The following is a 25,343-nucleotide window of genomic DNA, read 5'->3' as shown; positions in this document are numbered from 1 at the left end:
ATGCCCGTCCTGGCTTGCCCAAGGACAAAAGGAGATGCAAGCAGCCTGCGTGTTCTTCACCTACAGATGGGGTGACCTTTCGGCCTGGTCTGCCTGGGTCATCCAGGTTACACCTGCAGTCCCAGTGTAATTATTAATCGTGCCCTATTTCAGTCTCAAAAGTTGAAGAACTACATGCCCCCCCAGTTTGGAGCTCTTACTATGTCCTTGATATGCTCTGTGGTGGCAGGGGAAAGGCGCCAACTCAAGCTGGCTTGAGCCAAAAAGAACTCACTGTGCAGATATAGGGGGACCTCAGAGAACCGGAGCGAGCAGGAAGAGAGGGACTTCACTGACCTTGGAATCTGGGGGGTGGGGAGCACAGCTGCCCTCTCTTGCTCCTCCTCCGAGTCGGCCTGCCCGCCCTCTCCTCTCCCTGCACTGGGCTGCTTGTGCTCCCTGCAACAGGCAGGATGGAACTGCCTCCCGGGTCAGAGTCCTCGGGTTACTGGTCCGGCCCCAGGTCAAGGGAGGTTCCTGGCACGTTCGGTCATGAACCCTGCCCCCGCCCCCCCCCATCCCCATTGATGCCAAAGTCCCCAGGAAGGGACCCAACAGCCACAGCTGGGATGGAGGCCCAGCCCTATTCTGGGAGCTGTTGCCCTAAAGGGTGCAAGGCAGGTAGGGCAGGCAGGAACCACTTTAGGGGGGAGGAAGCAGCTGGGAGGCTCAAAGGAGGGGTGATAGCGGCCAGTGAGAGGTCAGGGCTGCCTGGGGTGGGAGTGAGGGCTCGGAAGTGACCAGGTCCCACCCTGGCTCTGTGAACTGATCCTTGCACCCAGGAGGACTTAGACCTTCTCGCCCTTGGCTCTACCCAGAGAGCACAGGCTACGTGGCTGGAGACCCTGCATGGAAATGCTGGCCGAGCCACCGACCAGCTTGAGGGAGCTGCCATTGGGGGTCCTGATGAGGGAGCTCAGGTCCAGGGCTGGGAGGGAACAAGCAGGGGTGGGATCTCGGGGTGGGGTGGGGTGGGCAATGGCAGCTGCTTCCTTCCTCATAGTTAACACCCCAGACCCGGGCCGCGTCTCGCCACCGCAGCAGCTGAATCCCCAGCTCTCGTAAATGGCTTTATTGCGCCCCTGCTGACCAGCTCTGGGGAGAGACCTGATGGGCAGCCAAGGGGCCATGGCAGCAACAGCCTTGGGGAGCCTCTGAGACGTGGGTGGAGGCCAGAACCTCCCAAGGTTGCATGGCTTCGGAGGGGCTCCACAGGAAAGAACAGGGAGCCGGGAAGTTGGCCTGAGTGGGAACAAACCTTCATAAAGTGACCTGATCGCCTTGCTGGCCCCAGCTCTTCCACCCCACCTCCAAATCCAAATTTCAGACACAATGGGATTACAAGCAGTGCCTCCAAATGGCTTCTCCAGTGCCTCCAGTGCCCCTGGCCTCTGGGCCTTTCATGGTCTCCATCGTCTGCCTCAAGTGCCCTCACCCACCCCCACCCTCTCCGCCTGATGCCTTAGCTTTCAGAACCCAAGTTAGATGTCATCTCCTCCGGGAAGCCTTCCCCTTCTCCCCTCTCCCAGACTGGGTCAGATGCCCCAACTACGTGCCGCACAGGACCAGGCAGCTCCAGTCATTACATGTTTCAGAGGACGGGGACCTGGCCCAGGGCACAGCATGGAGTGAAAGTGCCACAAATTCCTGCTGCACGGTCGGGTGGCAGGCTGCTGAACAGACTTCCATCAAAGCTGATCTCGGCCAATTTCTCTCGCTGGTGTTCTAGGTCAGCCCCGAGACCCAAGGGGGGCCGCCACATGGGGAGAGCTAGGCTGGCAGGTAGGGAGGGCTGGCCCAGTGTATTAATACACACATCACCAAGTCCTTGTACAACTCTGGGCAAGTCCCCTAATCACTGTAAGGAGATCAGGGGCCGGCTCCAAGCAGGAGACCCCAGGACTCACAGCTGCTCGAGGGCAGAGCAGGAAGCACGTGGCCACCAGCCACTCTAACTAAAGCAGAAGAGCCAAGGCATGAGGCTGAGCACGAGCTGTGCCGGAGGCCCCCGCTGGCCACAGTGGGGCAGGGGAGCACCCCACACGCAGAGCGGAAGGGAGGTTTCGGCGTGATGCCAGAGCCTTAGGGTACAGGCTGCTGGGTCACCAGTCCACTAGGGATGCTCCCAGTGCATTATCTGAGAGAGACACTCTCAAGGGTCATCCAGGCTCTGAGAACTGAAGATGATGCAAACCCTGGCCTCAGAAGCTGGCAAAGGTGGCAGGGGCACTGCTCTCAATCCTTGAGACACACTGACACTTTGCTGCCAGAGGCCTTTATTGTCCAGGGGCCCGGGTACAGCAACAATCCAGGTATTAGCTGGGGGAGGCGGGAGGGTGACCCTCACACCTGGCACCCCTGAGTGCCATACTCCTGGAGGAAGTCACTGAGCTGGGCGCAGGCTGCCCGGTGGCGGGTGCTCTGGCACAGGCGTTTGGAGGGCATCTCCTCAATCCAGCTATTCGAGTCCAGCAGGTACTGGGGGCTGCAGAGGCAAAAAGGCAGTCAGCAGGGGTGGGAGGGTGGGGAGGTGCGAGAGGAGGGCACGGGGCACCTCGTTTCTGACGGGGCAGGTCTGGGTGCTGGGCATCCATTCCCTCATGAGGCATGAGGAGAGCAGGAGACATTGGAGGCCCAGAGAACTCACTCTCCCTTGAGGTCCGAGGTAGCCCCATCCAGACCCATGATCAAATATTCCTTCCCAGGTTCCAAGCGAAGGCGGCAAGAGTCTCGAACCAGGAAGTTTCGGGTCTGACCGACCTTGGCCTTGGTGTCCTTGGCTGAGAGGATGATGTACACAGGAGTAGTCAGAGGGGGGCAGAAGGTCCGGGGTGAGCGGGGGGCCCAGGGCTGGCGTGGAACCTCTCATTTGGCCCTCACCGCTCCTTACGGGGAGGTACAGCCGCTTTTCGAATTATGGACAAGCCCGGAGCTTCCAAGAGGCTTTGAGCTCAGGCCCTGAACTTACACAGTCCAGAGCACCCGGGCCACAAACCCTTGACCTCGGCTCCCTATCCCCCACCCCAGCCACCCGCCCATCCGTTCCCCTCATACTGAAATGAATGACTTGGGTGATGCTGGTCTCGAAGAGGCGGAAGGCAGCTCTGCCATCTTCTCGGAGGACCTTAACCTGGAAGCCTGTGGGGGAATTTAAGAGAAGGGAGCACGGGTGTGTTCCGGCTGCGGTCAGGAGCAGGCCCAGGCAGAGACCCTGGCGGCGGCCGCGGAAGACTGACCGTACTGCACTCGGGGGTAGTAGCAGGCGAACCTCATCCTGTAGCCGGCCTCGTCCTGCAGCCCCCGCTCCAGGGCACGACGCTGCCGGGGGCACTTCCCTGCATCAGGGGCCCAGGTGAGACAGCGCAGGCCCTCGCCTCACCGGCTCCCTGCCCTCCCTCCCAGCCCTGGGTCTCACCCTCGGCACACTGGCAGACGTCAGCAGAGCACAACGTGGACAAGAGTTTGCTCTTAGTGGGTGCTCCGTAGAACACAGAACACTTGTGCTCTGGGGAAGAGAGAGGGCGGCTAGAGCTCATGTCCCTCCCCCACCCCCCACCTCATCCCAAGGAGCCGCAGGACATCCTGCCTGCCACGGCATGGCCCCAGCTCCTGATGTCTCACACAGGGACACCTGCTCCCCACCTGCTGAGTGTCCCCAGGTGCTCACCAGGGTTGTAGTAATCATACAGGGCGGCGCTGGCCGGCTGCACGAGCCCCACAGGTACCTCCTGCACTGCTCCAAAGCCCACACACTCCCGAGACGTGGGGACCTGACACAGTGGGGAGGAGAGGTCAGGGCATGCTCTCTGGGCGCTGCGGGCCACTGTGCTGCATCTCCTTGACCTATCTGGTCTTATCTTTAGTATCTTTCACATTCTAGTACCTTCTGGCTGCCAGAATTCTAAAAACTGCTCTGCAAGGTCTCTGCTGACTTCACTGGCAGTCAGTGACGTCGCAGTCTCCAGTGCCCAGGGGCAGTCTCACATCGTGGACACATTGTGCATGAAACTCTCTAAGCTCAGGGTAGCTTCTGGCCGTCCCTGGCTCTCTCTGACCTCATCATGCGTGACCGTTCCTCTTCTTCCTCCCTGGAGGCGCAGTCTGGGGCCTGGGCTCCTCCCGTCCCCTGCATTCCCCTGAGGTCTCAACTGTTCCTTGGCTTTCACCAAAACCTTCCCAGCCGATGAGTCCCAAATTAAACATTCAGCCTCATTCTTGCATTAGGATTGCTGTGAGACCTAGAAGTTCCCCAGACTCCCTCTGCCTGCCCCAAAGCCCGCCCCCTCCCGACAGCCTTGCTTCATCACCAGTGCAACAGGGTCTCCATTTATCTGTCATAACCTAACGGCAGGTGCTGTCACTCGCCCACCTCTGTGACCCTGCAGCTCCTGACTTAGGCCCAGACCCGTCTCCTCACGCCCACACTGGCTCGGTCCTGCCCAGTACCCTGCCACTTTCCCTCCTGAGCTGGGCTGCTTAAGTCAACTCCTCGCCCAGGAATCTTCCTGGCCCCTCATCTTCAACCAAACTCCTTTGCCCAGCTTCTCAGGCTAATGGGGGGTCCAGCCCGTCAGCAGGCACTGGGCAGGGCAGTGGGGGGGTTCCTTGATCCCCAAGTGCCTGGCTTAATGGTGTTACAGTATTAACACATCTTTTTCACATTTTCTCCAAGAGATTACAGTTCACATTCGAAAAAAGTTTGAGGGGGGATCCCTGGGTGGCGCAGCGGTTTAGCGCCTGCCTTTGGCCCAGGGCGCGATCCTGGAGACCTGGGATCGAGTCCCACGTTGGGCTCCCGGTGCATGGAGCCTGCCTGCTTCTCCCTCTGCCTGTGTCTCTGCCTCTCTCTCTCTCTCTCTCTCTGATGTGACTATCATAAATAAATAAAAATTAAAAAAAAAAAAGTTTGAGGGCCATCAGAGGATGGATGATTGTTTGCTTTAGCCAAATAAAGGCACAAAAAGACAAAAACTCATCCGTGACTGTTATCACTTTCTAACAGGAAATACACTTCAATATCAAAAACAAAACCCCCCAAAATGAGGAAAGTCAAGTAGGAACAAGCAAGGCAGCCCTCAGTTGAGTAAATTCAGCTTTACTGAATGCTGACTGGCACCAGCCCCCAAGCCGCATCCCAACTCGGCCCCCATCGCCTGCCCACCAACAGGGTGACAGGGTGGCCTCCCAGCCTGCACGGAACCCTGCTGCAGCACTCGTCTGTCCTGTCTCCCTGCTCACACCACAGGCTCTCTCCCAGAGTGCTGGCTACTGATCCAGCTGCCCCCTGGGGAACCTTGTCACCCATGCTCACTAAACCCAGTGTCCTCCTTCCCTGGGTTGCCCCTCCCTGCTCACCGAGTCGAAGTACAGCAGGACATGCGGCCCCTCAGTCTCAAAATGACTCACATAACGGTCAGAGAGGGAGGTCAGCTGTGGGGAAGGACAGATGGTCACTGGGAGGTAGCCCTGAGCCCTGCACCAGACAGGGCTCAGCGGCTAAGATCAGGGACAGAGCAGGCTCCCGAGCGCACAGCGCTTTCACCACCCCCCACTGCCCCCAAGATGCTGACCACACCTTCTCCAGGTCGGCACGCAGGGCGCTGAATCCACTCAGGAGGGTGATGTCCGCAATGGCCATGCCTGACAGCCCCACCTTGCCGTTGCGCCTGCAGAGCAACACGACCGGGGCCCACATGCCCTGGCTGGTGGATGCAGCCTCCATCTCCCGGCCTCTGCTTCCCAGCCTCCGCCTCCTGGCCCAGCGATGCCCCTGTGCCAGTGCAGCCCCAGTGCTCACCAGATGCACACAGTGTACTGTACTCTGGATTCCTCCTCCTCAGGCGCCTTGGGGGCCTCCCGCCTGCGGCGGTTCCGCCGCCTCTCAAACAGTTCCAGGGGTGTCACGGTCTGGGAACTGGCGTCCGGGTCGTCCTTAGCTGGAACCTCCTCATACACGTAGTCCTCGTAGTCCTCGTTGGCCTCCCCTGCACAGCGATGGTGATGATGTCATGACTTGGCACTCGGCCCTGGCCCCCTCAGGGCCCTAGGCCTCCGACCCCAACACTCACTTGTGTATTCAACATGACCCACAACCGAAACTTCAATCTGAAGATCCTCACAGGTCGTGTTCTTCAGGTCCAGGACGTTGTAGGTACGAAGGATCTAGCTCAACAAGGGGTGAGAACAGGGCACGTTTGGAGCACAGACCTTTTCCGGGGCCACACCTGGGGCATCTCCTGGACTGAGGGAGTCCGGGCTTTGGGCCCCTCTCCTCCCTCCTGACCAGTCTATAAATACAGATGGCCCAGGTCTGGGGTTAGCCAGTGAGACAGGAGGCAGGGGCCTGCCCTCAGGGGCAAGTGCTCTCCAGGGGGCATAAAAGAGGCTGGGATGGAAAGCTCCAAGAAGGCTTCTGGCCCAAGCTTCCAGGAGAAGAACAAGTCTGTCACTCGGGAAGAAGGAGGGAAGGACATTCAAGGCAAGGAGATCTGTGTAGATGAGCGGATCTGTCTGGTCAGGGAAGTGGGCAGACGCTTGATCGTGCAGGTGGAAGAGTCTGGCTTTTCTCCAAGGCTAGTCTGACTAGTGTTTTCAGAAGGTTGATACCCCTGCCACGTGCACAATGGGTAAGAGGCGAGAGATTTGGGGGTAGGGAGAAGTTCCAAAACCATCTAACAGAGTCCAGGAAACAAGTGACAGGGCCCTGGGCAGCAGGGCAGTAGAGGAGGAGATGCCAGGGTCATAAGGAAGGGCTGGGGTAGGGACACTAAGGTGGCCTCTAGAGCGGTGCCTGGGATCCCGTAGGGAAGGGGCCCCATCAGCCAGGTGAGGGCACACAGGAGGAAGAAGGGGTTGGGGTGGCACTGTGGTGGAGGTGCCAGGAGACACACGGGGCCTGTGGCTCAGGGGAGAGCCCTGGGTGTGTATACCATCAGCCTTGATGGGGGCTGCCCACCCCAGGGGGGCTCCCTCCTTCCTTGACCATGACCTCTGCCCTCAGGCCTCCCTCTCAAGACCATGGCCACCCCTGGCCAGGACCCAGGTGTTCACGGCCATTGGCTCTCACCTTCAGGATCCCTTTGCTGTTGCCTCCCACTTTCACATTAATCTTGCTGCCCAAGGAAAACTTGCAGGAACAGAGAAGGCAAAGAGATGTCAGGAAGGCACACAGGACACCTCCTCCCCGAACACACCCTCTCCTCTTCTGTGACCCCAAACTCATGAGGTTTACTCCTCCACGTCCACTACCTCACTTCAGCCTCCTAAAAGCCCTGTTGGGTAGACTCTGCATATGTTACTCTTGAGATAAGATAAATGAAGCTCAGAGATTAGGTGACTTTCTCTAGGTCACTCAGCAAGTATCTTCCCACAAGGATATCAGGACAAGCTCCCATGGGGATTACACAGGGCTGGGGGTGGGAGGGTGACAGCTTCTGGCCTGGCCACAGTAGGGTTGGCGGGGGCATGGCAAGCCAGGTGAGGGAGTGGCTCACCTGCAGCTCCTCCTCCAGCCCCTGCACTTGGTGGTTGTTCAGCTGCAGCTCATGGGACTTGAACCCACTGCGGCCTATGGAGCTAAGGGTCACATTGAGCTCCCTCTCTTTGGTGGTGTGGGAAACAATCCAGTATGCAGACAGAGCATCCAAAGCTATCACCGTGTCCTGGGGAGGTGAGCCAGCGCTCAGGCACTCTGTCTCAAGACCACCCACCCCCGGAGCCCCCGGGCAGCTCCTACCTGGGTGCTACGGAACCCGCCTTGGAAACCGCCCTGGTGGGTAAGCCAGGCTGCAGCGTGGTCAGCCATCTCTGACTTGCCCTCCCGAAGCAGTAGGTCAAGCAGGGCGTAGGCAGTGGTTTCAATCCACACAGCTGGGGCCTGGGGCACAGGGTCTGTTGGGCCTTGAGGAACCAGGGTAGGTGGGATGACGTTGCCCTGAGAACCAGGGACTGAGCCCCAGTACAGGTTATCTGGAAGTGCAGAGACCGATGGGTGAATGGGGGGCGGGCCCTAGTTGCCTGGCCCTCTGATGCTCCCCCAATTATCTCTGCTCATGCTTCCATTCCTCCTTAAGATCTTCATTCAATTTCTCCCTTTGGGCACACTCAGGGGTCCTGGGGTCCCCCATGGCCCAGGCTCATTGCCAGGATCCCCGTGGCTCTCACCCCCAGCCTTCTGGGCCATGGCCAGGAGGTTGCGGTGGGCAACCTCCTGCAGGTCCTCAGGAGCCTTGCTGAGAGTCAGGGCATAGGCTGTGATGGCAGCTGCATGAGCACCCAGGGTCCCAACACTTGCCTTCTCCCCCAAGAACAAGTTTGCTCTTAAGATGGAGGTTTCCTAGGACAAAGTGGGGAGGAAGGTCAGGGAGCTGGACACCCAGCTTCCTGGGGAGAAAGCAGGGGTAGGGGGGAGGGGGGTAGCTGGGGATCAGGAAAGGGCAGACACCCGGGTACACTTACCACTTTCTGTTTCAACTGCTCTGCAGCGTCATCCTGGAAGATGGCCAGCCCGTGCTGAAGGGCGATGACTACAAAGGCTGTGAGTGCTACAGTCTCATCGTCTCCCACCAGGCCCCCCTAGTTGAAGGGGGCAGAAAAGATGTCAGCCAAGAGTGGGGCAGGGGGCAGGCAGGTGGGAACAGGAAGGGCCCTCCCACCTGGGATCCTCTGACTGGCCTCAGCCCCGAACCTGCATGCCCCTGTGTAAGACCGGGCAAGGGTCCTGGAATGAACCGTCCGCCTGCTGCTGGGACAGCAGCCACTTGGCTGTCTCCTGCAGCTTTTCAGGTGAGCCGCCCACCTGCTCCTGAGCCAGACTCAGTACCTTCAGCACAAAGGCCGTCAGCCTGGTGGGGAGAGCAAGATGGCTGGGGACAGTGCCTGGTCCCCACAGGGGACACATCCCTGCTCACCCAGGCACCGGTTACCCACCCTCCCACTGTACCTGGCTCTGCACCCCACCCTACCCCCAGCCCCTCTCAGAGACCTGGAAACACTCCCAACCTCACCAGGTACTGCTATCTCGATGTAACCAAGCCCCGTAGGAACCATTCGTTTTACGAAACTGCTGGATCCGCATGTAACCTTGAGGACAAGAGGCAGCTGCTGAGGTGACACTCACTCCCCACCACAGGTGCCCGGGGCCACGCTCCCCAATCCCTACAGGCACCCCCTCCTGTTCCCTCCAGCAAGCTGGGCCACCCCCTGCCTCTAACTGTCGCCTCCCAGCCCCATGCCTACTCGCCCTGTGCCTGGCACCTTTCTGGATCAGATCCACAGCATGGTCCTTTGTCTCGGGAGGCAGTGTGCTCCACTGCTCCGTCTTGTCCAGGTAGCGGGAAGCAGCCAATGTAGGAGCCAAGTAGATCATGGTTTGTTCTCCACAGCCCTGGGGAAGCCTCAGGAGGGAGGCCAGGCCTCCCGGCGACAAGACCCCCTTAGAGCCCCAAGTGTCCAAGGGATGTGAGGCTAGAGGGGAAATGGAGGGGCAAGGGTCAGCGAGCAGGTCTGGGGACCCAGGGGATCTAACAGGGGTCTGTGGGCTTCACATGAATCTGAGGCTGCCCTGGGGACAGACTGGAGGGCACTCCCACCTGTAACCCTGACAAGGCTGCTGAAATCTCCATCTGGGATGATATTGGGGTCAGAGCTGCCGGGAATCTCCAAGGTCCGGGCTCGGTGGTCTGGGGGAATGGGGGAAGTTGGCAACCTGTTTGGCGGCCCACATCTCCCAATTAGGACACTGGTGGCCAGAGGCAGGGGGCCACTCACCCAGGGGATTGAGTTCATAGACAATCTCCTCCGTGTGGATGGCCCCTTCTTTCTGTCTCAGGGGAAATGCAGCTATGAGAGGTCACACAGCACTATGACCTGCCCCTCCCACTGCACACCCCCTGGGACTTGGGAGTCTGAATCTCAGGGACAGAGTGGGATTAGAATTGTAGAAGACAATCAGACCAAGGTATTCAGGGGCCTCTGGCCTGGCCGGCAGAGAGGGTATAGAGGGTTTGAGGGGCGAGGAGAAAATGTATATCTGGGAGCTTAGGGACCTGGACTCAGGACTGCTCCATTCACCTGAATTTGTAGAACCTTAGACACTGCATCCCCCACGGGGAAATCCCAGGACCCTCGAGCCACCACCTTCAGGGATACAGCTGTCGCCGCCGTGGGCACCACAGAGAAGCTGACAGGCCGGGCAGAGCCTGCGGGCACCAGGACACTCTGGGCCAGCCCTCCGCCTCCAGCCAGGCACAGCCCCTCCACTGGGGACACGTGGACGCTCACCTGGGTGCAGGAAGACGGGGATGGCCAGAGCCCCCACCCAGCTGGGCTCCCCACACTTCACCCACGCTAGCTCCCACCCACTCCCTGGAAGCTCAGGCTTCTCCAGGGCCTCACGGTCAGATTGTCTTTCAGGTAGTTGTAGAGGACAGGCCGCAGCTCAAGCTGCTCAAAGCGGCGGATGGAGACGGGCAGGCGGAGGTGCAAGTGAAACTCACGGAACACTTGGATCTGGACTGGTGTAGCCACACACAGGCCTGGCAGATGGGGGGCGGTGAGGCAGGGGGCGCAGAGACCAGAGGCCACAGGGTCCCAGAGGTGACCCAGTTCTGCCCTACTCCCCGTCCCCCACTGCCACTTCCTAGTCTCTGGGCCCCAGCACACACCGACACAGACGTCCCCAGGAGTTTGCCCCCAGCCCCATGCTAAGAGCAGAGGGCTACATGGGGAGCTTGGGTCCAGGGGAGAGAGACGGGGGAGCACCGAGGTCTAGGCAGGGCCATGTCACCTGTGCTTTCAGACAAGCTCACACCATGGATCTCCCACGTGGTCAGAGAGTCAGGGAGCATCGGTGACAATCTGCGGAGGGAAAGGCAAGAAGCCCTGTCACACCCTGGGCTAGCCCCAGACAAGAGCCCAGAGATAAGGCCAAGCCCACCACACCCCCTCACTGGCGGATGCGGTCCACTTTTTCCAGTGTCCAGAGCCAGTTCTCTGGGAAGAAGCTGCGCACGGGAATGTCATCTTCATCGATCAGGTCCTCCTCCTGCAGGACCTCCAGAGCTAGGAGACCATAGTGGAGGGCAATGAGGAGGGGGGCCATTCTGCCCTTCCAGAGGGCTGCCTGACTGCCCCCCAGCACCACCCAGGGCCTCACCTCGGGCAAGGCCCACCTGGCCTCTGGAGCGGGACTTCTTGCGCAGATCCTCAGCAAACTGGCAGCAGGACAGGAAGGGCCCCTGGCAGGCTGGGTGCCGCACTCGAGCCACCCGCTGCTCGCAGGAGCGTACCATGGGCAGCCTCGTCAGCCCATCCTGGCAGCAGCGCCTGGCTACTGGGGAAGCATACTGGCCCACTGCAGGGCGAGGCGAGGGTAAGCACAGGGGAACCAAATGGAGACACATCTCATTTCCTACCCTGACGTCTAGATACACGACGGCTCATCCTGAGAGACCAGAAACTTGGGTGAGGCCAGTGGAGAGAGCCTCCATCCATCCCCAACCCCAGAGCTTGGGTTTCTGGCCCCAAATACCATTTACAAGGCCCACCCAGGAGTGGAGCTGCCAAGAGGCAGACCCGTCACCCCAACCCTTGGGCCTAGTGGAGAGCTACACAGGCACCCACAACTCACACTTCTCATGAATCGCCTTTTGGAAGTTCACGTTTCTCTTATTCCGGGAGAGCTTTCCTTCTTTGGGACAGCTCAGACCTGGTGGAAAGCAGGACGCAGTCAAGCAGAGGGTCCATAGCCTCCCACTTCCCTTCCTTGCTCCCTTCCTATGCACTGACCCTCCTCCCATCTTATGCCCCCAGATCCCTCCTCCTTCCTGATCTTCCCGTCACCCAACCCCCCTTCCTCCTCTGTTCTCACTCTTTCTGGCCGAGGTCAACAGGTCTCCATCAGAAAAGGCCAGACCAGCTGCCTCAAACACCTGAAGAGCATTGTCTCCACCTCCAGGACCACAGCCAAGGTCATAGCTGTTCATAACTTGGAAGACCTGGCAAGAAAAGGCCGGCATGTTGCAGACAAGTTGAGGGGCCAGATCGGCCACTCAGCTCCAGGTGAGAAGGCAGGGTTTGGGCAATCCTGAAAGACATACGGAGAATGGGGAAATATAGACCACAGGAGTCTAGATATGAGGGAGGCCTCGGGGGAGCCTGCGTGAGATCTCGGGGTTGGGTCCAGGGCTCAGGACAGCAGGACAATGAGCGAAAAAGGGGAGATGGGCCGGGGAAAACTGAGGTCTTGACAAACCTTGTCCATGTTGAGGGGTTTGTGGGACTTCCCACCCACAGCATACAGAGCCATGTCCATGGCTCCTAGTGCCACCAGGGCTGGAGAATCTGTTTGCAGGTGGAGCTTTACGGTCTCCCCAGGATGATAGTCCTTGTTGCTGCCCACATTCAGCTCCAGCTGGCAGAGGCAGGAGGTGGCAGTCAGAGTGGGGAGAGCTTCTTTCAGCCCCACGCCTCCTCAGTGTACCCGCTCGCAATCTCTCTTCTTTCTCTCTCGATCCCCTAACACACCGCCCCTCCCGATGCCAGTTACCTTGCCCTCACAGGCCCCTGCCTGGATGTCTACCCGCAGGGAGTTGGCCACTGGAATGTCCCCATGATAGTAGAAGGCCACAAAGTAGAAGGAGGGTGCCAACTGATGGTCCACAAACACGGAGACTGAGGTCAGGTCCCTCCTGGGCTCCCGATTCATAGACACAATCCGGCCCCGGGACAGGATCTGGGGCAAGGATGGTTTCCTCTTTACTGCATGCACATCCCCAATCCCAAAACCGTTCCCTCCGTGCCCAGGGCTGCTTCCCGCCTGAGACAATCCCTGCACCCTGCCCTGCTCAACAACCGGTCAAGGCGCACCATGTAGTAGTAATGAGAGAAGCTGTCCCCGCTGACACCCACAGCTCGCAGGTTCAGGTTGAGAGTGTCCTCGACACGAGGGGGTCGAGGATCTGGCCGCTCAATGGACAGAAACCTAGAACTTCCTGAGGGCGGGGCTCTCACAGTGAGCCTGGCTACAGCAGGGTGAGGGGAGCCTGCAGACACCTGGAAAGAGGGACAGGGCAGGGCTAGGGTCAGTGGCAAAGACCCCAGGACCCAGCTTCTTCCCCAAGCCCAAGACAGGGGGGTAGCCAGGGTAGCCCCTGGCTTTCCAGAAGCCAGCCAGCCTTTCTTTCCTTCTCCAATCCTGTCCCGCAAGCGGATATCCTACCAAGAGCTGCACTTCTGAAGTGGACTGAGAGACAATGATGGGAATGGTGACTTGGCCGCTCCCATCTGTGTTTTGTTCAAGCTCCTGGATTCTAGGAGCAGATCTAGCAGAAGACAACGTGGCTGAAACTTTGACAGGAATACCAGAGGCTGGGGAACCAGATACGTCTCGGACCAGGGCCTGGGGGCAGGGAGGAGGGCCAGATAAAAGAGACTGCTCAGTGAGGCCATGTGCCCTTTTGACAACACCCCACCCTCCCATCCTCTCCTCCAGAAGAAACCTGCAGCAGAAAGGGGGCCCCAGGCACAAAGTGTCGCTTGGTGTTGCTAAGATCCAAGGAGAAGGGAGATGACACAAAACGCCAAGATGTGAGCTCTGCTTCCTCCATCTCTCCTCCTGCAAGAGATGGGGCAGAGAGAGGTGGAGGACAGAGAGCCCCAGAAGGATGAGCAGGAGAGTGAGGGGGAATGCAGCTCAAGCGTTTCTTGCTCACAAGACAGTGAGCTGCTCAGGGCATGGGCCGTCCTGTATTCATCTCTGTTTGCTGAGGCCCACACAGGACCCAGCACACAGATGGTATGTAACGTGTCTGCCAGATGGACGGGGGTTGGGGGTGGGGGGTGGGGTGAAGGGAAAAAGAAAACTGAGATGGAAGCAGGAGTACCTTCTCCTGAAACCACCCAGAAACACAGTTGGGGAGAGACAGTCTCCTGGGTCTTTTCTGGCTTTGGGCACAAGACACAAGACACAAGGGTAAGAAGAGCAGGGAATCATGTCGATGCTGGAGAACAGAGGGTCAGCTCGAAGGTCAGGGGTTGGGGGCAGGGGTTACAATAAGGGAAGCCCCTCACCTGGAGACTCAATGATGGCAGCTGCAACATAGAGGTGCAGCCCAGGGAGGTCAGCAGCATTAACGTTAAGCTTCTCCAGGGCACCTCGAACCTCAGCCTTTGAGAGGGAAATGTGGCACTGGCCATCCACCAGCTGGGGCATAGAAGAAAACAGGGCCTAGGGTGAGATTTGTCTCCCTCCTGCCCTTCCCCACAGAGGGCAGGACCCTCCTGCCCACCCCCCCAGACCCCCTTCCCTTTCCCTCTCCTCCCCTCCCCTCCACCCTCCCACACTCCCCACACCCTCCTTCCTACCTTAGTCTGACTCTCCAGCCCCCGAAGGAAAGTCTTATCACCATTCTCATTCAGGAGCCCAAAGCGCACATATGCTACCCCTTGCACCGGCTTCCCATAGATGTACCTGCCGCCGCAGAGAGAGTGGGAAGAGGGTTAGTTTAGGAAATAACACCCATGTCTCAGGGTGGGGGTGGGGGTGGCACTAGGGCAAGAGGAACCAGGGCTTCACAGCTCCTTCAGACTTGATGGGGAACCCTGCGTGCCCCACGCAGGAGATGGGAGAGTTACCTGGCCTGGACGTCTAATTGGATCTCATCAAGAAAGCCAGGCACTGCCAGGATGTAGGGCTTTCCAGGAACAATCTTCACCTCGAAGTTGGGAAGGACTGACTCAGGGTGAAGGGGTGGCAGGTCAGACTCCAGTGAAAGGACCCTCTGAAAACTTCCCTCCCTTCAGGGCTATGGCACCCACACCTCCCTGCCCTGCCCTGTCCCCAGACCTCCCCTTCTCTCCGTTTCTCCTTGAGGAAAGGAGAGGCTTGTCTCTCGCGTCTCCAGCTCTCACCATATTTCTTCACCTCAAACTGGGTGCTGCTGTTCGAGTCTCGGCTATCTGAGAACCGGGCTGAGATCCTCCATGTCCCTGGCCTACAGATGGGGGAGGGACTCAGCCCACTTGTGCAGGAGGCCAGAGGCCTGGCTCCCAGGAAGAGGGCTGACTTGGAGGGGAGCCCAGAACTGTGAGAGGAGGTTTGAGCTCTGACAGGGCGCTGGAGGCAGAGAGCCAATGAAGATGGGGATGGCGGGGCGGTCGCCAGGCCGGGGCGGGGGGGGGGGGGGGGGGGATGCACTCACTCTGAGATATCGGGAATCATGAAGTCATCCTGGAAGATGGAGGAAACGCGCACTTCCCTCTTCCGCACACGGAGGCCATGGGAGTTCTGCGGTGGGAGTAGAAGTGGTCACGGGTGGGAGGGCAGATCAGCAGCCCTCCTGGTCAAGGTCAGAAGTCAGGAACTCACCTCTACTGTGACCGTCAGGGTGTCAGTGGATGGGCGCATCTTTTGATCCAGAGCGAAGATCCGATATCGAACTGGGAGAGAAGGGCAGGAGGTGAGCAGGAATCCATTGGCAAAGGGTGGGCCTCAGCCCTCACTGCTCCCAGCCAGTGAGAGGAGGACAACAAATATTTGCCAAGCAGCCTTCCTGTGTAGCACATTCAGGCTCTTACTTACAGGTGCCAAACATGCCCTGGGCAGGCTGGGAGAGCCAGAGGCAGAGGCCCAGGGCTTGACTCACCCCGCTGGCCAGGGTTATAAACAGGCTGGTCAGTCTGCAGAAAGAGGTGCCCTCGGCGAGAGGAGAAAAGAAGGTTGACGCCCTGAACATCTATCTTTCTGGACAGAAAGTTCTTCAGCCATGCTGACTGGGCCACCAGCTGGACCTCGGGGCCACTGAGGAGGCGGTAGAGGCCACAGTTCTCTGCTTCTTCTGGGGAGATCTTTCGTGATAGGGAGAGGGAGCAGGTCAGAGACAGGGCAGAAGGAAAAAGTCAGAGATGGAGACAGAAACAGGAAAGGCAGCCATGCAAGGTGTGGCAGGGGGAGCCTAGCGAGAGCACAAAACGCTGACCAGAGGGGAGCAGGATGAGAGTTGCTAAGAAGCCATAGAGGGGAGTGGAGGCTAGTTACCTGGAGGCTAAGGAGCACGAAGTCTTTTTCTGAGCTGAGGGTAAAGTCAGCCTTTGTGGAGCAGAGGGCATTCAGGTTGGATGGGTTTCTCAGAAACACTGATCCTGCCACCACCTGTCCCCGGGGAACATCCTGGAGCTGCACCCCCACTGACAGGGGGACCCCCAGGTGAACCACAGAAGGCGAAAACAGGAGCAACCTAGGGAGAGCAGGAAGGTTTGGTGTTCAGCATCCCCCAGGCCCCTCTGTCCCCCCGTCCTCAGTTAGGTCCCCTACGCCTGCTCTCCCGCCACCAGCCCTGTCCTCCTCAAGCACTGGTGTCCTTCCTTCCCGACCTGGGCTTCTGCAGGGATAGGGCAAAGAAACTGGCCATCCAGGCCAGTCCCCAGAGGAGCCTCATGGCTGGAGGACCCAAGAGGGATCAGACCAGTCTGTCTGCCTGCTCCTCTCTGGTCAAGCCCGGGCTCTGAGCAGATTTGACTCTGGACCTTGCTCCTCCCCTGGCCCCGCTAAGCTGGGAAACCATGTGACAGGCAAGAAATGCAACTGGCCCCAAGCCCGGTGTTTAGCAGGGTCAGGGGGAGGAGGGACAACCCCCGACACCTGGGTCTCTGAAGGCATCTGAGGAAATCATGGCTCCGAGTCCTGTCCTTCCACGTTAACCCTCTCATCCCAGTGCCCTGGGCAGCCGCTATATTGGGTGTACCTGGGTGTACAGGTATACACATACGCACGCATGGGCGTAGGAGTCCAGTGTGGCTCAGTACATGGTTGGAGATACATGGCTTCCTTGGTAAAAATCCTAACAAAACAAAATACCAGACACTTGTCTCTAACTACAACCCCCACAAAACCTGAACGACACCAGGCCTTCGCTCTGTGTAGGCCCCAACACAAATTCCATGGCTGAGGACACAGGGCATACCCTTACTACCCTGCAGGGAGAATGGACCCCAGTGTCCTTTTCTCTCTCGGAACAATGAGGCAAAGCTCAGGCTCAAGGTTGGCTTTAACTCTGCCCCCAAACCAGGTGTCCAGATACATATTACATCCAACAAAAGACATCCAAGAAATTGCACATGGTTTGTACTTTATTTGGCAGCTTGATCTTAACATTTAAGAAAGAACTCTGCCCTCCCTCACCAGCCTTCCCGGAAATCCCGTCTTCCTATCCCAAGAGCGACAGCAGTACTTTGCTGTGTGAAAGGCAAGAGCCATGGCCTTGGCACGGTTTGTGGCTCCAGTCCCACAGAAGGGCAGAGAAGCATTGCCCAAACCCCACCACTGGGTCAGAGCCCAGGTAAACAGCAGCAATCACGTCTGACCCTTTATGCAGATGCAAGCCCAACACTCATCCGGGCTCCTACGTCTTCCCAAGGTGACCCTATCTCATCCACCACTGGACATACTCCTGGACCCCTCTCAACCCACTCTGCAGAGATATGCAATGATGAGCAGAATCCTCACGTCTCCGGCAGGCGGAGGAGAGTTCCAGAAGTGGTGGAGACACTGTGCAAGCAAAAGAAAAGACGAGGCTGGAGCCAGATACCTAGGCCAAAAGTCTGGGTAAAACTCAGAGCTTGGCCTGGGATAGTCCCAGGAGGGAGTCCAACCTTGGTTCACTGCCTTATCATCTGCTAGAGGCTGAGGGCGAGACTCACCAGTCCACTAGCTGGGCCCCAATGAGGTCGTGCACGTGGTAAGTGAGGCCAAGTCGCACCGAGGCAGGTGCCCGCCGGCCCAAAAGCTCTGATAGGAGTAGCTCTCGGTACTTGGCCTTCCGGACCATGCTGAGGACAGCCTGGCGCCCTGGAGAAGTGGCACAGGAGAGGGGAAAGGCATAAGGCTTGGGCCCCAAGGAGCTACCCAAAGGTGTCCTTAAAGGGCTGAGGACTTGAGCTGCAGATAGAATACCTTTAACAAAATATTTGATGAATCTCCCAGCCCCAGGCACAGCTAGCCACCAACTCCCAGCATCTCGGACAGTGAGGACTCCAGCATTCACCAGATGCCTAAGGAGGGCGAGAAGCCAGGAGAGGAGGCCTACTGACACTTGGACACTGTCTCCCCAAAACTGCACAACCATGCAAGGGGACTAGGTAACAGTAGCCCACCCCGAGTGGTTCTCTGCTCACCTTGCTGTTTAACGCCCCAGGCCCTTGCTTCCATTCCTCTTCCTAGACTGCCTCCCACCCCCACTTTTTTTTCCTCTTACTATTACCTGTTCAACTAAAGCTGCTTCTCCTCTCTTCCTCCTCCTTGACCACATGCCCTCACATACTCTTGGCCTAACCCCAGGGGATAAACAAGGGCCTTTCTTCTGTGCTCCTGCCACTTGCCTTCCCCAGGCCTCACCATGGATCCTCCCATGTCTTACTAAAAATATATAAAATGCTTTCACATATACCTTGGGTTACAACATAGGGAACCTGAGCCAGATAAGGCCCCATGAAATGGAATCCTCACTTCACCCCAGTTTCTGCTTTTTAATGAGAAGGCTTTAGGACCATCCCAAGCTCATACCCCTCTCTATTCTCTTAGTCTCAGCAGGGTTCACAACAGGCACTTATGGTACCTGGTGGGCAACTAGTCATTGGATTAGCCATCCAGAGCTCCTGGATTTTAGACCAGTATTCTTTCTAAGGCCTCAGGTAAAGACAGGCCTCCTCTCTTGGTGAAAGAGTACAAATTTAGGTCATTTTACTAAAAAGAAGAGTCTATCTTTTTGGTAGGTGCACTGGAAGAAGGAAAAGGCTTGATGGGACTGGGAGGAAACAGGGAAGTTCTATTGGTCCCCCAAGTCTCACGTGATCTCTGGGTCCCTGAAGCCGAAGGTCTCTGTCATTTGGTCCTGCTGGAAGCTAAGGTCCCCACAGGCTGGAAGTACCAAAGCCAGAAACTTCTGCACTGCCCCAGCATATGGTCGGCCATCACAGGCCCTGAGGACCTGGAACCAGAGATGACAGATGCAGTCTGGCCCCACCCTCACCCTCCACTGACCCCTTCAGGACATTTCTCTTCTGGTTTTCCCTTTCACTCATGTCCTTCTACCTCTCAGACTTTCCCTCATTTCCCTCTCGTTCATATTACTGCTCAGCAGAGCCCCATGTCCTCTCTGTGACACAGAGTAAGAGAGTATGTTTCTTTTTCCTTCCACTCTTCAACTTCCCAGCCTGCCCCGCCCCCCCACACACACACAGTTACACGCACTCTGGTCCTGTAGTCCTCAGTGAAGATGATCCCATGGGCGTCCAAGTCAAAGCCTAGCTGGACGATTCTGATCTCCCCCTGCTCTTGAAGCTCCTTCTGTTTCCAGAGAGATGGCAATAAAAAGAAGGGCATCAGGGTAAGCCACTCTGCTATCTCTGGGAACTTCTGGGCAGGGAGATTTTATTGTCAATATTGGGGAGTTTTTCTCTAAGCAAAGGAAAAACTGTGGGGAAAGAATCAGGTGGTTTACTAAGTAGTCTTTTCAAATTACTTACCCACCTTTCTATCCACCCATCTCATCAGTTCCCTATCAATCAACATATATTTCATAAAACCAATAATACGCCAGACACTAAGATAAAGTAGTGATTAACACATAGGCCCTGCCTTCAAGGAATTAGTGGTCGAGATTTTGGGTGAGGGAAAGTATCTGAAGAAATAATAGCAAGTCCAAAATCTCAAAAGTATACTAACCCACTATAAATTCACAGAACAGAGCAGACTCGGTGAGGAAATAACTTACATTAACAATTGAAAAATATATATTCTCTTCAAATATACATAGACTAGCAAAACTGACCACATAGTCTCAATAAACTTCCAATGACTGAAATCATAGTGTGTATGTTCTCTGGCCACAATATCATTTGTGTCAGAGATCAGTAACAACTAGGTAATATGAAATTGTATAAAATTAAGTCACATTTCTAATCAACCCTTGGTCAAAGAAAAAACTCACAAAAATGTTACAATATATTTTAAACTGAATCATAATTAAAATACGTGCCAAAACTATATATATCTGCATGTGCTTATGATAAACGACAACTTGACGTGCATATATCAGAAAGGAAGAGGATGAAATAATGGGAAAAAAAGTAAAATAAACCCAACAGTAGAGAGAAAGCGTCAATAAAACAGAAAACATGAGAGAGCTACAAAACTAAGCATTAATTCACTGAAAGACTATTAAAATTGATAAGCCCCTGGTGAGACTGACCAAGAAAATGGGGGGTGGGGTGGGACTAGAAAAAAGCACAGATAATCTAAAGAATGAAAAAGGGTCATCACTACACATCCAATAGACAGTAAAACAAGACTACAGACTTTATCTAAATTAGAAAATTTAAAAATTTAAATGACTAACAATTTCCTAGAAACATAGGAAATTTTTCACTAGAACTGACAAAATGGGATATATTCACAAAATAGGAATATATGAAAGCAAATGCACTATCACTACATGAAACTGAGAATTTCAAAAGTATCCACCTAATGAAACACGGTATAAATACAGTACATACATCCATACATATTACTTTATTTACATCAAGGTCAAAAATGGATAAAACTGGGCTATGTTGTTTACGGGTAAACACATAGGTGGTATAAAGAAAACCAAGGGAACAATTATCATACGGGTCAGGACCATAGTTATCACCAAGGGACACAACTCATTTCCATCAGAGAGTGATGTATGTGGCTATAGTCTGCCTTAGGTGGTAGTTGCTTTATGGGTATCTGCTTTATGAACATTCTTTAAATCGTGTGTTTATATTTTCCTTTGTGCAATTTTTAAAGCTTTTTAAAAATTAGGCTACCATCAGTAAATTACAAACAACAAATACTCTGTAAGGAGTGGTTCTATGGGGGATCCCTGGGTGGCTCAGCGGTTTGGCACCTGCCTTCGGCCCAAGGTGTGATCCTGGAGTCCCGAGATGGAGTCCCACATTGGGCTCCCTGCATGGAGCCTGCTTCTCCCTCTGCCTATGTCTCTGCTTCTCTCGCCGTGTGTTTCTCATAAATAAACAAATAAAATCTAAAAAAAAAAGGAGTGGTTCTATCTAACTTGCTTCCTCCCGAGAGTGGAGCTAGTCTCCAACTTCCTTTTCTTCCCTCTTTTTGTCCTGACAGGTTACCATTAATCTTCCACATGCTAAATCCAATGGACTGATTTGGGGTATTACCTTACTTAATTTACTGGCCTTAAATCACAGGTTCTAACACTGCCAACTATTCCACCTCCTTGAAAATCTATTTGCTTTCTCAACAGGCCTCTTCCTGGGTTCCTCCTAACTCTGACAATTCCTTCCCAGCCTCTTCCAGAGACGAGACTCCTCTTCCTCTGCTTTCCCTTTACAACAATGGGTCCCAAATTTTAAGGAACATTAAGAATCACTTGGGACAGTAATTCAGAATGTAGATTCCCAGGTCCCACTTCAAGAGATCTGCATCTATTAGCTTTAGGTGAGTCCCAGGAACCTGTATTTTCTAACAAGCAGCCCAGGTAATTCTGATACAGGTGGAACTCGGGACATACTTTGAGAAACACTGCCTTAAATGTGGGTATCTCTTAGCTTTGTAGATTTGGCCCTTTCACTCTAAACTTGAGGTCCTTAACCCTGGACCTCAGAGGATCTGTAAAACAACCCACCCTCCCCCTAAAAAAAAAAAGAAAAATGCACATATACCTTCTATGTATGCGGCATATATGCATTTTTCTGGAGAGAAAGGGCCATAGCTTTATCTCTTAAAGTCTGTAAAAAGGTTAAAAACCACTCTTCTACTCTTCCTACCCGATCTCGCCCACCTCCGCAGACTGAATGAACTGAACAACTCTAGTATCACTGGCTCAGAATTCTCTCCAGTCCCTCACATCCAACTGTCTACTACACACTTGCCTTCAGACGCTTCCCAAGCACCTCCAAGTCCTCCAAAATGTATCGCCTGCCCCCGCGCCTCAGCGCGTCCCTACTCTACTCACTCCCCCCCCTGAGTCCTGCCATCTGGAAAACCTGAATCCCCCGGACTGCTCCCCACGCTCCTCACCGTCACCCACCCTCGCCCTCCTACTGCACTACCCTCCTTGAGGCCTTCGCCAGTTGGCCGCCGCCACGTCTTCCTAACCGATCTCCCTGCCTATCTCCCTTCCTCCGACCCCCGCGGCACGGCGTCCCCTCTCCGGGTTAACGGTATCCTCCAGCGTCGCCTCACGGGTAGGACGGCGACCACACTGGGACGCGGCCGCCGGCATTCCCCGCGATGGAAGGCTCCGACTACGCCCGAGGACTCCGTTTTCACAGGAGTCGCTCCTCCGCCTCCACGATGTGGCCTGCTCTCCTGCCGGAGGGTCTTTCCGCGAGGTCCGTGGCGCCCCCCGGGAGACCCGCGGACCCACTGGGGTCAGGGGCCCGTGGCCCTCCGGCGAGGCCGGGCGCGGCTTCCGTCCGCCGCCCCGACGCCGCTCACCAGCTGCCGGTCGGCCGCCGTCCGGTCGGGCAGCAGGCTGTACACCTGGCTCCGCAGCGCGATGGGCGGCAGCGCGTCCTCGAACAGGCCTCGCGGGAACAGCTGCACCAGCTCGGCGACCGCGGCGCGCGCCGACCCTGGACGGAGAGACCGGTCACCGCGGCGGGCGGCGGCGCGCTCCCAGCCTGGCCCCGGGCCACCGCGCTTACCCGACTCGCCCCTCAGGGGATCCGCCTCGGCCTGCCCTCGCTCCCGCCGCCGCTTCAGCCCAAAGGGGTCCGGGACCAGACCCTGCCTCTTGCGGCTCATATCCCGGGGTTCAGGCGGGGGAAGAGGCCGGCGCCGAGGGAGGGGGCGCGGAGACCGCTCTTCCGGCGCAGGGCATTGACGCGAGGCTCCCTGGAGGCCCGCCCGGCGCGGTAAGGATGACGCGCCCCAAGAGCTTCCGCTGGCCCTCTCCGCGCGGCCCCGAGCAGCGCTGCCACCCGCCGGGACTGGCCTCCTGCGCGGGTGCGGGGGCCGGGAGCGGGGAGCGGGGGCCGGGAGCGCGTGGGCGGCGGGCGGAGCGCGAGCTCCCGGGGGAAGCGCGCCCCCGCGTCTGTCGCTGAGCGCGACTCGGAGCGCGGACACCACCTTTGCGCGCCTCCCGACTCCTGGACGCACCGGCGTGACGTCTCCGCTCCGTGGAGGAGGCGGGCTTTGAGGCCTGCGGGTCGGTGATCTGCGCCCGGACAGCCTTCCCCAGCCCCCACCGCGTTTGAGGCGTCGGCAGCGGGGCGCAGGGCAAGAGGAGGGGTGGGCTGCGCGGCTGTCTTGTTTGTGCTCGGGGCCAGAGCCTGGCCGTCGGGAGGCTCGCTTAGTCCAGACCCAGAGTCCCCCTTTCCCGGGCCTCCTCCGTAAAAGGATAACTTCCTAGGCCCCAGCTCTCAGGACCTCATGGATCGCAGAGAGACCAAGAGAAGAGCGGAGGAGGCAGATGTAGCCGAGCCTCGGAACAAACTCGCGCGCCCGGCACTCTCGCTGCCCACAGACCCTGCCCTCTACTCTGGCCCCTTTCCTTTCTACCGGCGCCCTTCCGAGCTGGGCTGCTTCTCCCTGGATGCACAACGCCAGTACCACGGGGATGCTCACGCCTTGCGCTACTACAGCCCACCCCCTACCTATGGCCAAGGCCCCAAATTTGACCTCAGAGATGGATACCCTGATCGATACCAGCCCAGGGATGAGGAGGTCCGAGAAGGGCTGGACCACCTGCTTCGCTGGCTCCTGGATCACCGAGGCCAGCTGGAGGGGTGAGCAAAGCAAGCACACATGTAGATCTGGAGACCTGCACCCACTCTCTAAAATTAGGAGAGCCAAAGCTGGAGTGAGTTCGGTCTTTAGAAGGAACCTAGGCTCTTTGGGAAAATCACCTGAGCTAATGCTTCTCACTCCTCCCTCAGGGGTCCAGGCTGGCTAGCAGGGGCCATAGTGACATGGCGGGGGCACCTGACAAAATTGCTGACGACACCGTATGAGCAGCAGGAAGGCTGGCAGCTGGCAGCTTCCCGCTTCCAGGGGACACTATATCTGAGTGAGGTAGAGACACCAGCAGCTCGGGCCCAGAGGCTCGCCCGGCCACCCCTCCTCCGGGAGCTCATGTACATGGGGTACAAGTTTGAGCAGTACATGTGTGCAGGTGAGAGTTGCGTCTGCTCTGGAGCCCTCTCCCCCTTCCCCAGAGATTGAAAGTCCCCTCCCTTGTTGCTGCTTCTCCTTGTGCAGACAAACCTGAAAGCTCCCCAGACCCGTCTGGGGATGTTAACACCAATGTGGCCTTCTGCTCTGTGCTACGAAGCCGCCTGGGAAACCACCCTCTGCTCTTCTCAGGGGAGGTAGACTGCACAGACCCCCAGGCCCCATCCACACAGCCCCCCACCTGCTATGTGGAGCTCAAGACCGCGAAAGAGATGCACAGGCCTGGCCACTGGAGGAGCTTCTACAGGTTCAGGGTGGGGGTGGGTAGGAGGAGAGCCTAGAGCACACAGCTGGAAAAGGGATGGGGGCGGGGGGAAGAGGGAGAAGCTGGGGAGTGGGGGGAGGGCCCTACTGACCCCTTGCCTTTCCTGACAGACATAAGCTCCTAAAATGGTGGGCTCAGTCATTCCTTCTGGGGGTCCCAAATGTCGTTGCTGGCTTCCGTAACCCAGAAGGTTTCATCTGTTCCCTCAAGACCTTTCCTACCATGGAAATGTTCGAGTATGTCAGGGTAAGGCAGTGGTGCTGCAGCTCCCACCAGCGTCCCCCGCACCCAGACCACAGGTCCACTATGCGGGGCAGCAGTCCGCCTTCCCCTTTCCTGTCTTCCCCCTCACCACCTGCCTTCCACCTCCTCCTCGGCCCTCCAGAATGACCGTGATGGCTGGAATCCCTCCGTGTGCATGAACTTCTGTGCTGCCTTCCTTAGCTTTGCCCAGAACACAGTTGTCCAGGATGACCCCAGGTGAGGCATTCATCTCTGCCCCTGCCTTCTGGGTCTCCGGAGCTCTCCTCCAGCCCTCAACCTGTGACCCCATGTGCCCCTTAGGCTTGTCCATCTCTTCTCCTGGGAGCCTGGCAGCCCAGTCACGGTGTCTAAACATCAAGATGCACCCTATGCCTTCCTGCCCACGTGGTATGTGGAAGCCATGACCCAGGACCTCCCATCACCCCCCAAGACACCTTCCCCCAAGGACTGAAACTTCAAAGGGGCTGGTCCTGTCTCCATGTGCACAGATAAAAGCATATTTCTAGGTGGTTCTTGCTGTGTCTTCTTTTTTTTCTTGCTGTG

At 57.0% G+C, this 25,343-nt stretch overlaps 3 protein-coding genes across 5 annotated transcripts; 1 reads left to right on the top strand and 2 right to left on the bottom strand.

Moving 5' to 3' along the window:
• Positions 1 to 2,292: 2,292 nt before the first annotated feature.
• Positions 2,293 to 16,828, bottom strand: LOC481722 (complement C4-A). 2 transcript variants are annotated; one of them, XM_038553600.1, is made up of 41 exons: positions 16,782 to 16,828; positions 16,076 to 16,274; positions 15,684 to 15,885; positions 15,407 to 15,477; positions 15,240 to 15,325; positions 14,950 to 15,032; positions 14,674 to 14,770; positions 14,404 to 14,509; positions 14,110 to 14,242; positions 13,539 to 13,654; positions 13,259 to 13,438; positions 12,907 to 13,092; positions 12,587 to 12,772; positions 12,293 to 12,451; positions 11,909 to 12,035; positions 11,669 to 11,746; positions 11,195 to 11,392; positions 10,989 to 11,100; positions 10,826 to 10,896; positions 10,435 to 10,574; positions 10,111 to 10,320; positions 9,808 to 9,859; positions 9,630 to 9,719; positions 9,295 to 9,504; positions 9,045 to 9,120; positions 8,726 to 8,882; positions 8,497 to 8,613; positions 8,203 to 8,374; positions 7,775 to 8,007; positions 7,533 to 7,700; positions 7,106 to 7,165; positions 6,108 to 6,201; positions 5,837 to 6,023; positions 5,615 to 5,705; positions 5,395 to 5,469; positions 3,707 to 3,809; positions 3,455 to 3,544; positions 3,276 to 3,374; positions 3,094 to 3,177; positions 2,687 to 2,819; positions 2,293 to 2,524 (listed from the first exon to the last, which is right to left on the bottom strand). In XM_038553600.1, the coding sequence occupies exons 1-41, from the start codon at positions 16,811 to 16,813 to the stop codon at positions 2,383 to 2,385; spliced, it is 5,205 nt and encodes a 1,734-aa protein (XP_038409528.1). In that variant the 5' UTR covers positions 16,814 to 16,828; the 3' UTR covers positions 2,293 to 2,382. The 2 variants fall into 2 exon arrangements, with proteins under 2 accessions (XP_038409528.1, XP_038409529.1); XM_038553601.1 differs by lacking the exon at positions 16,782 to 16,828 and adding an exon at positions 16,411 to 16,570.
• A 320-nt stretch (positions 16,829 to 17,148) lies between these two features.
• Positions 17,149 to 22,964, bottom strand: STK19 (serine/threonine kinase 19). Of its 2 annotated transcripts, XM_038553613.1 has the most exons (7): positions 22,744 to 22,964; positions 22,535 to 22,671; positions 19,286 to 19,381; positions 18,883 to 19,022; positions 17,990 to 18,087; positions 17,737 to 17,884; positions 17,149 to 17,584 (listed from the first exon to the last, which is right to left on the bottom strand). In XM_038553613.1, the coding sequence occupies exons 1-7, from the start codon at positions 22,841 to 22,843 to the stop codon at positions 17,539 to 17,541; spliced, it is 765 nt and encodes a 254-aa protein (XP_038409541.1). In that variant the 5' UTR covers positions 22,844 to 22,964; the 3' UTR covers positions 17,149 to 17,538. The 2 variants fall into 2 exon arrangements, with proteins under 2 accessions (XP_038409541.1, XP_038409542.1); XM_038553614.1 differs by lacking the exons at positions 22,535 to 22,671; positions 22,744 to 22,964 and adding an exon at positions 20,971 to 22,132.
• Positions 22,965 to 23,080: 116 nt separating this feature from the next.
• DXO (decapping exoribonuclease) lies at positions 23,081 to 25,312 on the top strand. Its single transcript, XM_038553607.1, has 6 exons — positions 23,081 to 23,826; positions 23,977 to 24,212; positions 24,299 to 24,518; positions 24,647 to 24,782; positions 24,922 to 25,016; positions 25,101 to 25,312. Exons 1-6 carry the CDS (start codon positions 23,471 to 23,473, stop codon positions 25,249 to 25,251), a joined length of 1,194 nt encoding a protein of 397 aa, XP_038409535.1. The 5' UTR covers positions 23,081 to 23,470; the 3' UTR covers positions 25,252 to 25,312.
• The last annotated feature ends 31 nt before the right edge of the window (positions 25,313 to 25,343 follow it).

Source organism: Canis lupus, chromosome 12 (genome assembly GCF_011100685.1).
Source record: "Canis lupus familiaris isolate Mischka breed German Shepherd chromosome 12, alternate assembly UU_Cfam_GSD_1.0, whole genome shotgun sequence".
NCBI classification, from domain to species: Eukaryota; Metazoa; Chordata; class Mammalia; order Carnivora; family Canidae; genus Canis; species Canis lupus.
This window is presented reverse-complemented; position numbering and strand designations above follow the sequence as displayed.